We start from the raw sequence: 13,388 nt of genomic DNA, 5'->3' as shown, positions 1-13,388 counted from the left end.
CAAGTTTGGTGTCATCAGCAAACTTGCTCATTTTGCTGGTGAATGGAACAAAAAGCATGGAAACATGATTTGTTTGGTTGCTTGTTTTTGAAAATTTCACAGCTGAGCAATGGACCATTCCATTCTTGCCCAGCTGGAGATAAGAGTCACTTTTTCCCAATGAATGATATAGAGCAAGTAGAATAGAATCTATTTTTGTGGTACCTCAAACTTATAGAAGGTAGTTTATATGCAATCCAAATCAAGCAGGGTGCCATAAAAGAAGTGCTAAAATAGGGCATAAGGGGCTGGGGAGGGCAAATTAAAGCTCATTTTAATTATACTTTTTCTAGGGATTGAACAGCGCACCTATAGACTTGTAGACAAGGGGTCTCAGTTTCTCCTTACCTCTAAATGTGCTAGAATGTTATTGTATGAGAACAGATCATTCACTGCACTGAGAGTATATGTAATAGTCTATAGTAATGAATTACTTATATGTAAAACAGATAGAAAAAATCTAATGGCTCTTCAGTCAGTATGATGCTTGGCTTTCATCATCAAAAAGCACATTTCAAAAGAAAGGAAAATGTTATTTCCCATTTATAGATGGAAAACAAAGGCAAAGAAAATGAAGCAAGCTCACAAAATGAGCCAAGAGACTGGTTACAAAGCCAGGAATAGAACCAATGTGTCTCAAGTCTAGAAAGTCTAGAATTCCATTATAAAGACCACACAAAATATCACAGAGACGTAGATGGCAAACAGTCACACAACACAGATACAATATCAAACCCTGTCAAACAGATCTTCTGGCTTTAATCAAAATTTACCAACTGCAGATTACAAATCAATGCAGATTACAAATCAATGAAGGAACACTAATTCAAAAATCAGTGATTTTGGCAGGATGTAGCCTTCATTCTCCACACATTTTGGTCAGGAGATGGCTGTACTGAGCTCTTTATCTATCTGGTGTATGGAGTTAAAAAAAAAAATCAACAAAAGAGCAAAAAAGTGAAACTAGGGGATGTGAGGATGACACTGACTTTTTTTTTTCCCCTCTGGGTTATTAATAATAGAAGCGTGGATGACATAAAATACAGGTGTATTTTATGAGAAAAGCCTCTTCAGTTAAGAGATTGACAGCAATTATTTCTACTGAACTTTCAAAGGGTAGACACAGGTAATGTGTGATTGATTCATGCTTGCATAAAATGCAAGTTGAAAATCTCAGGCCAAGCAAAACACAAAGTGAGAAAAACATTGCTGGCCTCCATCCACCCACAAGAAGAAAGGTGAAAGGAAGTAAATGTTCTCATTAGACCAATTAATACAACTTCACATATTTCTTTTGAGCTAGTAGCTGGGGAAGAAGGTGATAAACTGCCTTAGTTACATAAGTGGAATCTCACTCATCTCTATCATCTAATCCCATATTCCTGCACTGAAGAAGAATTTGCTGAGTGTGCTGGAGCAGTGAATACATACCTGAAATATTCAGAGTTCAAGGCAGAATATATCATTATATCACTGAGTTTAGCCTAACGTACAGCATCTCATAACACTGACAACAGTAACTTACCTTAAACTAAAGTGTGCGCATCTATTTCAGGAAAGCATCTAATCCTGAAACGTAACGCAGTGGAGATCTACCACTTCCCTCGATAATTTGTCCAATGTTCTCACTGCTAGAAAAAGCCTGTCCAGCATTTGTTTCTGCTTTTCTCTGCTACACTGAAGAATCCCCTTATTTCCAGTCTCCCCACAGGAATACACTGTCATAAAGTTATGTCTCTCTCTGGAGTACTTTTTCTCTGTTCTCTCTCTATAAATATATATTCAATATATTTTAAAAGTATAGACTCCAAAACTTGGCATGATATTTTGCATTATCTCACTGTTGTTACATAGACAAATGAAGCCACCTCCTTATTCTTAACTCTTGGTCCTTTCTTTTACATTAAAAGTTCATTGTATAAGCTGAGCTGTTTATTTTCTCTGAAACCATCTTAGAATCACTAATTTCCAGCATAGGGGTCCCCTCTGTGTATGTGTGGGTGGTATTGCTTCCCTCTGGCTGTGTAATCTTTCTCTTCCAAGTAATAATCATTTGGTTTCAGTGGATTCTGTTTTACCATGCCAGACTGTAATTGGACTGCTCTGTCTGACTGCTGTGCCCTCCTCTTTTTCTACTTTTTCAATCTTTGCAAGATCTGCAGATTTTGCCATCCATGAATTAATGTCACTTTCCAAGTAATTTGAGAAAATATTGAAATATGTTGTCCACAGCCAGTTCTAAATCGTGGGAGACTATCTCTCAGTATTTCCACGCAAGGGCCATTTCTCATTGACTAGCACTTTGAGACATCAGCTAAGCAGTCCTTAACGAATATTATTTTGATAAAGTATACTGTTATTTATCTAAACAAGATACAAAGTAATATTAAATCAAATGCTTTACAAAAGCCTAAACCACATTTAGGGCCATTTATCAAGCAAATTCACATTCTAAAATGAAGTTTATCTAACATAATTGCTTTGCTTTAAAACTATGCTGACTATCATTAATTTATTCTTACCATAAATTTATTCTTACACTTGCTTTCTTAGCTAAATCCTCATTAATCATTCCTATATTTATCCAGGGATGACATCTAGCTAACCTGCTCTGTAGCATTATTTAAAAAAGAAAAATAAATAGTATGATACTCATACTCCGGAATTTCAAAAATATTCTAACAAATCTCTTCAATCTCTTTTTTTATGTCTCTTGGGTGAAAGTTATCAAGTAATGAGCCTTCTGATTTACTTATTTTATCACTGGCAGATGTTGTTTAACATGCTTTTAAAGATTCAGTGCTGTTTGCATAGTAGGGACACTGGATCTCCTACTACCATATGGGCCTGTTAAGGAGCAAATGGCACTTTCCTCCTACTGTGTGCCACTCAGTATTGAAGAGGTATTAGAGTTTTTGTTCATCTCTATAGGAATAAATGACACAATTAATTAAACAGTGACTGACTAGCTTCATTTTTCTTCTTTGAAGGTGTTAAAAAAAAAATCAGTAAAATTAGTTATGTGCATCCAAAATAAACCAAAAAATAAGCTTCATTAGACCTTTTACAAAATCCTAGGAGGCAGAAAATGAGTGTTCAGATACATACTGCAAGAGTTCTTATCCATTATATGTACCATTGAATTCATCCTGGGTTGCCACCTTAAGTGCCACGTATTTTTGGCCCTTACGTTTATGAAAATTACTTAGACATCATAAGCTGTTATAAATTGATGTCCATCTGGCAGAGAGCTCTGCCAGATGTAGGGTCACTCAGAATTATCACCTGCCCTATTTATCCCTGTGTCTTGTGAACTCTGAAATCAAAGGATAGCATTTTGAAAATCAACAATATATCCCTTTAGAATACTTTTACCAGAAATATCCTATTAGTGAGCATTATCCTGAAATCTTAACCTGTCTCCTTTTTCTCATGAGATTCCAAAGGACCTAGCTGGCAAGCAACCAAAATATCAAGTTTCTCTCTTGTCTATTACCATAATGGCAGGAGGTCATACACTGAAAACCGAGAACACAAATGCAGTGTAAAATAAACTGAATATTTTGATAACAGATATTTATGGAGGTTAGTAACATCATGCAACAAAGTCATTGGCTTTTTTGTTTGTTTGTTTGTTTGAATTAGATCTTTATTTTGTTATATACTAGTAGCTTCAGTGACAACTCCTTTACCGAAAGAGTTCTTTGATAAAAAATATATATATTTAAAAAATAAAAATAAATAAATAAAACAAATAAAACATCTTCATCAATGCTGTTGTCTGTCAGGCTTCTCAGGTCCATGATAGCAGCACCATTCAGGACAAATATACTTAGTTTTCCTTTCCTGTATCTCAGGTTGGTCTTGCCTGTTACAACTAAGAGATTGATTGTATCACTGCAAGTCCAAAAGAGATTAAAGACATTTCAAAAAGAAAAAGGTGAAATTTTCCTGATCACATGAGATATCTAAAATCTAGGCATTGACATGTTATTTGACCATAAAGAAAGTATAGACAATGGAGAGAGACAAACATTTTTCTGGCATGATCCATCTCAATCGATAGGAGACATCCAAAACCAGTTGGAAGGACTGCATTCAGGAAGAGTCTCTCGATTGGCTATCACTACTGACTTGGTCAGATGTCATAAGCTAGGTGAAGCCAGTTTTTCAAAAAGTCCAAACTGTTTGCAGTTTGATCACTGAGGCAGAACCTCTTATATGGTACAGCATTTTGTCAGTTACTGAGGCATTCAATAAATAAATAAAAATAAATGTCAAAATTCTGAAGTAGCAGTCCAGAAACTATTTCCTTTCCTCACTTTTTTTTTTTTTTTTTTTTTTTTTTTTTTCTCCCACAGCTCAGTGCACTACTCTCACCTGTGCATTAGTCCATTCCATTTCAGGAAAAGGTCCCAGCTGAAGGCCTCTACCTGTGGGATTCTCTTCCTCTTGGCCTTTCTGGAAGTACATAGAGACATCTACTCAGGACATGTTCCAAACTCAGATTTTTCATTGTGTTTGCATACGGTTCTTAGTTGTGTGGTTTTGCTTCCCAGGTTGTTTTTCAGGGGTTAGGGATCTTTCCTGCTATAATTGCTCTGGGAATATATCTGGCATGCCATTTATTCCCTTCAAGCTGTAAATTGGTGTTATTACAGGCTGAAGTTTCCAGAGGCTTTTTAATATAAATGAAATAGTATTATACAATATTCAAAAAGGCAAGTAAATACTATTGCTTATAGGTATCTATTAAATAGCTGTTTTTCCTTCAAGGAAGAAAAATCAAGAGAGATATATTTTACAAGAATTAATGCTGCATTACTGTACTTCAGTATATTTTTAGTATGCAACATCTACCAATCTCAAGTAATAATTAGCACATCAAGCAAAAATGCTATAAGGAATAAATAAACATTTTCTTGAAAGTCCAACCTTTTCTAGCTAAAATTAGAAATAACCCTGTTGCTTCCATATTTTAAAACCTACTCTAATTATCACTATGAATTTGTGAAGTTTTAACAGTAGGAAATTATATGTTTGTTTTTAATGAATATCAGGCTTCTTTTTGTGTGTGTGTGTGTGTATGAAATGGAAGTTCTGCAATGAATTCAGGCCCCTCACTAGGCATGAGTCAATGCCATTGCAGAAAACATGAGTTCCTACCAAACAACAATACAAGAGAGCTCTGTAAGTAAAAGGGAGAGATATGTTACAAGGATCACAGAGTTTGTTAACAGCAAAACTATAATGTCTGTAGCTATGCATCCATTTTTTTTATTATTATCATTACATATATATATATATATATAATGTTTAATTCCTAAAGTACTGAAAAGCATTTTTACAAAGCCTGTATTCTTTATGATGTTTATGTAATGTTTATCCTCACCTTATAGTATACTACTTTATAGATTTTTTTTTTAAAGACACTTTCAAAAGATAATAAGATACTTTTAATAATGTACTTTTAAAAGATACTACTTTTTTAATGCAAAAGGACAAACACTAGTATTTTTTCATTCTCACCTGCAAGATTATGTCTTTTTACCTGTAAGCATAAAACCACTAGGCTAACAAGGCATTCAGGGAAGTCTTGAAACACTGTCAGTAAAAAGAATGGCTACTAATTGTAAGAAAGAAAGAAAGAAAGAAAGAAAGTATAACATTTTAAATATTAAGGATAGTCTAAAGAAAAGGGACTTCTAGCTCTGCTTGAAAGGATTATTGCTGTCATAAAACAGTATTATTAAGAACTGAGCATTTTACTGATGCTGTCAAACTTCAGGCATTTGGATGTACCAGCTGGGAGCAGAGTCCTTTGAGACATGGGAAACTCCTGAGTATGGTTCAAAGCTTAAATGCAAGAAATTGCTCTTTGGAGGATGCATTCCTACCATGTCTTGTGTAAGAAGAATGGATTTAGATCTGAATATTCAATCAAACTCATATAGACAGGATTTTTTTCATATGACAAAATCTGGAATATTCAGTGTAATGAGTGGCTATGGATTCCCACACAGGACCAAGCCTACCAGTGGTAGGCTTGTCCACTAAATGGACAAGCCCACCAGGGCTGATGCACTTCAACCATGGCATATGTTTAGTTTGTACAATGGATTCTGAAGACTTACAAAAAGAAATGTAGAGATTCATAAACATAGGAGAAATGCTCATGGAGCACTAAGAACTGCTCTGAGGAAGGAAATATTAAGTGCAAAAATACAAGTAAGGAATGTATTTATGGAGATCATTAATTAAAGAGGAACCAAGAATGAGGTTCTGTTGAAAAACAGCTTTCCTTCAAAATATTAATAATATCTGTGTATAAGGTTATAACTAGTGTGCTGTAGTCATTGATGATAGCAGCAGAACTGTATCATTTTGGGGACACTGTGTTTTAAGGTAGATGCCGAACAAAAATGAAGAAAATATACAGAAGAGGAAAAAGAGTGATGAAGTGTTTAGAAATCACAGTCTAGGAAAGACCAAAGACAGGATATTACATGGGGATAGTGATCAGTTGCCTCCACTGAGGCCAGAAACCAAACATACCGTCCTAAACAGGACACTGCGGAAAATGTCCCTAACTGCTAGGATGCTGAAACCTTGAAAGAAACCCTTTTAAGCCCTCCATGCTATGACTCCATAGCTTTTCTCCACCAGAAGTTTATTTCCTAGTAATTTCAGCAATTTTAATTCAGAACCAGATGATTTGCTGCCTGCCAACAGCAAAAGGAATATTTCCTTCATGCTAGTTTAATATATGTATATATATATATACACCTGCTTTCAAATCATGATTGTACAAATTGCACTGAGTGGATCTATGGTATAGAAATGTAATCCCCTTTGTAAAAATAGGCTCTTGAATAAATTCTACTCAAACAGCAGTGAGGGGGTACTTATAAAACAACATTAGTCTTAGGCATGATAGAGTATGTTATAAGTACGACAACCTTAAAGGTGAGCTAGCATGAGTTTCCCAAACAGAGTTTTCTAGTGTCATTAAATGCAGTAAGGTATCACCTTGTCTCCAGCTGCTGCTTCAGAAGGGTGTGGGTTTCCATCTGCCATTTCTGACAGCTACAGGAACTTTTTAGATCTTGCAGGACATCTAAAATAGCACCTCATGCCTATCTTAGACAACTGAACCTCACCCCAAAGAGTCTTCATTTTATTATTTTTAAGATCTTTTATTTAATAATAGACAGTGACATTGATACTAATGATATATGTTATAAATATATACTTTAAATATAAAGTTTTGGAGTTTTATTGTATAGAAAATTTAAATCTCCTGTTCTTTGATTAAAAAACAAACAAACAAAAAGTGTTTCAGCTACCTTAAATGTTATGAACAACTATGACACCTATGATCCCTCAGGACAGCTCACTCTAAAATAAAACCAAAAAACAGTCAAACTTTTACACAAGATGTAAAGACAGACTGTTTTCAGTGTTCAAGTATTCTTCTTCTGAATGGCTTGTATCCACCTAAACTGGACCACTGTCTGGAAAGCCTTGTGAATCTGTGGATTAAAGCAGGATCTATTTATTACCATGGAAAAGGAATGGCACATATTCAATACTGGGAAGTCCAACAAAATTTACAAGAACATCAGACAGTATCCTACAAGTCAGGCACCCAAAGAAAACTGAGGAAAAAAAATGTTTTCTGCTTGAAAAAAATCTTCAGAAATTGAAGAAGATCATGTGAAAATCTCAAGGAACTATAAAATCCCTGACAAGCTTACACAGAGGGCACTGAAGTATTGCTATGCCAAGTAAAAGTAATAAAACAAAGGGAGGAGAGATGTGTAAAGACAAAGGGAGAAGAGATGTGTAAGGAAAGTTGTGATATTATGTGTAAATAAGGCAAGAAAATCTGCCCTTACAGGAACTTCAGTATACTGAACAGTATCTGCAATCAACATTGTTAAATTCAAATACATTCCTTACACCAGTGATGTATTTATGCAGAATTTACACACTCACAATTACAAGCAACACTAAAATCAGCATTTAGCAATGGGATGTTGAACTGTTGTGGCAAATAACTGCATTTAAGCTAAAAACTTCAATTATGTCAATGAGGGGAAGAGAAGTTTCAAGTAAAAGCTTAGAAATATATAGGAGGCTACCATTTCCTTTTAAAATTTGAGTCTTTCTTCTTGCCAACTTACAGCAGAATAATAAAAGCTTGATAGCACATTGGTGATGAGTCCAAAAATACTTTTAAAACAGGCAGGCTTGTGAATGAAATGAAAATTCAGGAGCAGCAGATGGGTTTAACTGCTGTTAAATGTGGAGTGGTTTCCAAGAACATGGTGTATGTAATAATAAATAGCCAGAGACATAAAGTTTTCCCAGTAGTTTAAATCCTGAGCATACGAGCTAAGTGAGGGCTTTCAAGATTTGGCTCACTGCAACATCCTTACATTTTCACCCTTGTCTACAGCAGCAAAAAATGCTTGTTATTGACAACGGGTGTCAGCAATGGGTGCAATTAAAGCTGTGCCGAGCAGTTTTACAAGCAGGCAGGTTTAACATGGGCTCTCTGAAACAAGAATAGTTCTTGGCTGCGCTCATAGGTTAATCACATTCAGCACCAGCATATTCATTGTCAGCAATGGATAATTATGCTAGTGTACACAATGCCTCAATTTGTGCATATGTTTTACATAATAACCATGTTATGAATTGTCTTCCCTTCTAATTCTTGATCTGGATGCAGGAATTGGGATGTCATGCTACAACCAGGATTTCTGCAGCTAGGATCTGACTGCCTCCATGTCTCATGCCCTGTTGGTTTAAAGCAAAAGTGAAGTCCCAAAGGCCCAGCAAAGCAGGCAGCAGTTTTTCCATGTGCACTTAAAACAGTTCTGGCTTCATCTCCCAAACCACCAGAAAATGTTTTTTTCAAGTGGCAGCTGTAACTAAGTCAAAGCTGCACTTGTTACTTGGTATCATTATATTTGCGACACAGAATAAAACTGGAACTTATAAAGCCATCCAGCATTGAACAAAGACATAGTCAAGGAAGGGTTCAAAAGAATGAGAGAAATTGAGAGAGAGCACAAATCTATTTTGGGACTAAAGCCCAGAAAAATAAATAAATAAATAAATAAATAAATAAATAAATAAATAAATAAATAATCACGCCTTTTCTCTTCAGTTAAGCCAATTGCTTCTGTAAAAACAAAAGGTTTGGGAGGAACTGTGGAGAAGAACAGCTGGGTTCAAAGAAGCCTCTGGAATTCAGTCAGACCTGTGCTTTAATGTATGAATCTGCCTGTAGAGAGGCAGCAGGGATCCTGGTTAGTCAGTGTATAGTATCAGTAGCTGCTGAATACTATCTTGGATGAGCTGGAGGGAATGGGATTAGTATGGGAACAAGTGCAAGAAAAGAAAGGTGAGGAGCCAAGTGAAAGAACTGTATCAGACAAGAGCAGGGATGTCACATCTTCACAGGGGATGCAGGGTACATGCTTGTTCTGTTGCCAGCCTATTACTTTTCACTGTTAGCCTAGAAAAATCGTGTTTCTATACTGGGATTCCATAAAAACCTCTTTTTATTTTTTTTTTTTCCACTTAATTGTCTCTGTAAAACAAATACTGAAATAACTGTTGCAAAAACACAGCTCTTCAGTCCTATCCTTGGACACCATTCATGAAACGGGAATAAAGAATACAGGCTACTGATGCTTGTGTGGCATTCAGAGATCTGTCAGTGTGCAGGGGTCTTTCAAGAGATCTTCTCCATCCCTTGTGTGTACTTAGTGAGGCATAGCAAGAGCTCACTCTACTGCTTGGAAAACCCAGCCATTAAAACAGCAGTCCCGAAAGCATGCCTTTCATTCCCAGCCCCCAAATTAATGGCTAATAAACCACCATATAGGCTCATATATTTTTGGTCAATCTAATAAATAAGCTTACTAGCAGAGTATAATTACTTTGGAGATTTCCAGAGCTGTTGCTTCAGACCAGAAGGTCTCACCTGAAACAGCCTTACTGCTGCTGTCAAACAGCTGTGAAACTGCTTGTTTTTGTTGTTCCCTGTTGATGTTGCTGCTGGTACTGCTGGCTAGCTTAACCTGTGTAATATTGCAACTCCTCCTGGAAATGGCTGTACCTCCAAAAAAAAGGCAGCTGAGCAGCAGGCTCAAGCCTGGACCCTCACTAGCCTCAATTTTAGTTGTTGGCTGAAGCCCTGGCTCTAGTTTTGGATCAATCCAGCTGGTCTCTTCCAGGCCAAAACTGCTCTAGAAGGGACCAGGAGCCAGATCATGCAAAGCCACTTCCTGTACAGCAGTGCAGACCCAGCCACTTTCCACTACCAGAGGTGCATAATGCACTACCTGAAGTAAAATCACCCAGCACTTCTAATTGTAGAGTTTACTATGTCATACGTTGTGTTTTTGTTGTTGTTTTTTCTCCATTTAGCAGTCACCAATGACTTTAAGAGTAGTTTCTAGAAATGCAAATATGCTTGTTTTCAGATTTCTGTTAATCAGATCTATCAGCAATGATAACAGTCTGATTGATTCTGCAACAGTGTTTTTTTCTTTGTTCATTTGCTTGTTTGTTTTTAACATCCTTTTCACCAGCCATTTAGACAGGGAATTGTGAGAATAAGAGACTACATGATTAAACCTAATGTTTAGTGAAAACTACTTAAACTCATGCTCAGTAAACTATGGTCTCTTCTCAGATATTTCTCAGCCAGTTGCACTAGGTACATCAAAAATTGATTTGATATGCATGAGCTCCTCTTTCACCTCCTAATAAAGTAAGGATAATAGTCAAGCACAAATACATAGGTTTGTCAGATTTTTCCCCTAAAAGTGTAAACAGTATTTACTTTTTTTTCCCGAACAACTAACATGAGCCTCTTTTGCATTATATAGGCTGTATTTCTGGCATATCCTGCAAGGCTTCAGATCAGCAATTCTGCTTTCCAGCTGAAGCCAATACAAAATGTTTTACATATTTTCTCATGGGTTGTTCACTGTAAATGACCTTCATTTTTTAATTTTATTTTTTTTTCTATAACATTTTGGAGATCATCTGCCCAACTTGTTTCAGCTTCAGGAGTTCTTCACTGAATTACTAATAAGAGTTAAATACATGCCACAGCCAATTGTAGTTGTTATCCAGTTTCTTACCTTGAATCGGCATTGGCAGCATATCTCCTCTGAGACCACTGGTTATTAAAATATGGTTATTTGGAACAAAATTTAGGCTTGGGATTTTTTTTTCTCCTAACTTTTTATCAAATGCAGAAGAGACTTTTTCTACAACCAGCGAATCTCTTACAGGTTTATATGCAGTTTGTGAATCATAGAGTTCAACAAAACAAAACAAAAACAAAAAAATGTTTTTTATCTGAGAAAAAGTGGGAATTTACCAAGCCATTTTGGCAATTGGTTTGTGGTCAGTATTAGCTTCTATTCATTTCCCATGAATAGGAATATCAGATATTTACACCAACCATTTGAAGTCGCTGTACATATAGCAAACTTATGTTCAGTTTTTACCACCTGTAATGCAGAAGCTATTTCCAGGCTTTGCAGAGTGGAATAAGAGGATTGAAAGCAATTTAGTATTTCATTTATGAAGATCATAAAGATCCTCTAATTCTTTCACCTTCCCAAACTTGTTGGTAAGATTAATTTCCCTGTGTTGCTCTCCCTTCAGAGATAGCCATGTGTGTTGAGGTTACAGATGTTAACTTGGATCAGTGTGATGACCTACCAGTACTCCCAAAAAGCAAATAATGTAATATGTAGCAGGAGTTCATTCAGCTTTGACTAAGCACCTCATTTTTTTCCAGAGAGAATCTGGTCATGACTTTTTAACTTTTCTAGGTCCTACTGCTTGTGAGGATATCATAGATGTGCTTCCCACCGGAACATTTTAGTTGTCCAGCACAACTCAAATGACAATATAAGGAAAGAAGTGTTTTCCAGGGTTTGAATGAGCAGACTCATTTGTACTGTTTCTCTAAGACATCTGCTGATTCACCAAGCTCATAAAAACACCTGGCATAAATTTTCTCTGAAACATCATTCCTTTTTTTTCTTAGCAAAGCTAATAAGTGTGCTTGCTCTGCTTATCCTTAAGGTAAGGGTCATTTACCTAACTGTACAAATTGGAGATTAGTTGGTGTCCATCATCCTCTGATGCTTCTGGAGGCTAGAATCATGCTCAGCCACTGAGATGAGGGTGTTTCTGCCATTTCAGTGCCAAAGAGACCTGTCGAGCCTTCATCTGTCACTGCTAAAAGGCAAAGGTTTCCTATGGCTGTGGTGTCGTATCTACCACAGACACATTTGCAGATGCCTCAAATGCCCTATGACACATAAAATACTGCTAAATGTCTGTGGTTTGGCAGTTTTATTACTCTTGGAGAGCATTTTTTCTACTTCCACTCTGCACCCTTCATTTCTAGGAACACAGTTTCTTGATGAGGAAAGAAACTTTTATTTATTTTTTTTTCTTTCAGCTAATAAAACATATGATTTCCTTGGTACCATTACAAGCGGAGAGTCCTCAAATATGCTATGCTGTTCATCCATCCAGTTAGTTCAATACTCCTTTAACATTAAGGTTTCCTGAGTAAACTCTGCTCTTTGGAGTCCTCCCTCCCTGGTCAGCCTTTGCACACTTTGGACCATGCTGTTCAGTGCAGACAACACCTCATACTTTCCCTCCCTCCCTCAAGAGCCCCAAGATCTGGAAAGCACTTCTTTAATGGGATATGTGCAGCACTGATCTCTTTTACAATTAATAGTAAATTTACTATCTAGTATCCAAACCTGTGCTTTTCTGGCAATAAAAACATCTGTTTCTTACAATATAATGAAGTGTACATCGTGTCCAACTTCATAAATGTCCCATTTACTTTCAGTTCAACATTGCATTTATCTCCTAACAAACTGCTGCTCATCGTTCCTATGAGGATTTGTGTGAATAAAACACACTGTTTGCTCTTGCCAGCTTTTGCAAAGTGCTTTAATCAATCCTTCTTCCCACATGTTATCTTTTGTGGCACCCAGATCATTGGCTTCTGTTAACTAACACTTTTGCAACTCCACATGCATTTTTGCTACAGTTGGAGTTGTGATGCCATACACTTAGTTCTCTTCTCTTACACTACTGGGATTCTCATTTAGGATAATAGATATTCATCTATTACTCTGAGCCTGGTCTTCTTTTATTTGTCAAATCCTTACATCTTTCTTTCTGGGATTCCTTAGCTTTGTTTACCCTCCCAACTGCATGAGCTGTGTTGGGATGAGAATCCCTTCTCCACTATTTTCTGCTATAGGACAGCTAAGGGGTTT

At 36.4% G+C, this 13,388-nt stretch overlaps 1 protein-coding gene across 27 annotated transcripts in view; it reads right to left on the bottom strand.

The window, feature by feature from the left end:
- The window catches only part of DLG2 (discs large MAGUK scaffold protein 2), a 1,031,289-nt gene that overhangs the window by 627,786 nt on the left and 390,115 nt on the right, over positions 1-13,388 (bottom strand). For 16 of the 27 annotated variants that reach the window (XR_005264704.2, XR_005264705.2, XM_027462397.3 and 13 more), the window contains one exon: positions 4,420-4,500. The exons of the other annotated variants lie outside the window; for them this stretch is intronic. Coding sequence is in view for 14 of the 16 variants with exons in the window: in XM_027462397.3 (XP_027318198.1) it covers positions 4,420-4,500 (81 nt within the window). In the remaining 2 variants the exon portion in view is untranslated. The remainder of the gene's footprint in view (positions 1-4,419; positions 4,501-13,388) is intronic. 27 annotated transcript variants of the gene reach the window in all.

This window comes from Anas platyrhynchos, chromosome 1 (assembly GCF_047663525.1).
Source record: "Anas platyrhynchos isolate ZD024472 breed Pekin duck chromosome 1, IASCAAS_PekinDuck_T2T, whole genome shotgun sequence".
Lineage (NCBI taxonomy): Eukaryota > Metazoa > Chordata > Aves > Anseriformes > Anatidae > Anas > Anas platyrhynchos.
Note: the sequence above shows the minus strand (reverse complement) of the source record. Positions and strands in the feature narration are given on the sequence as shown.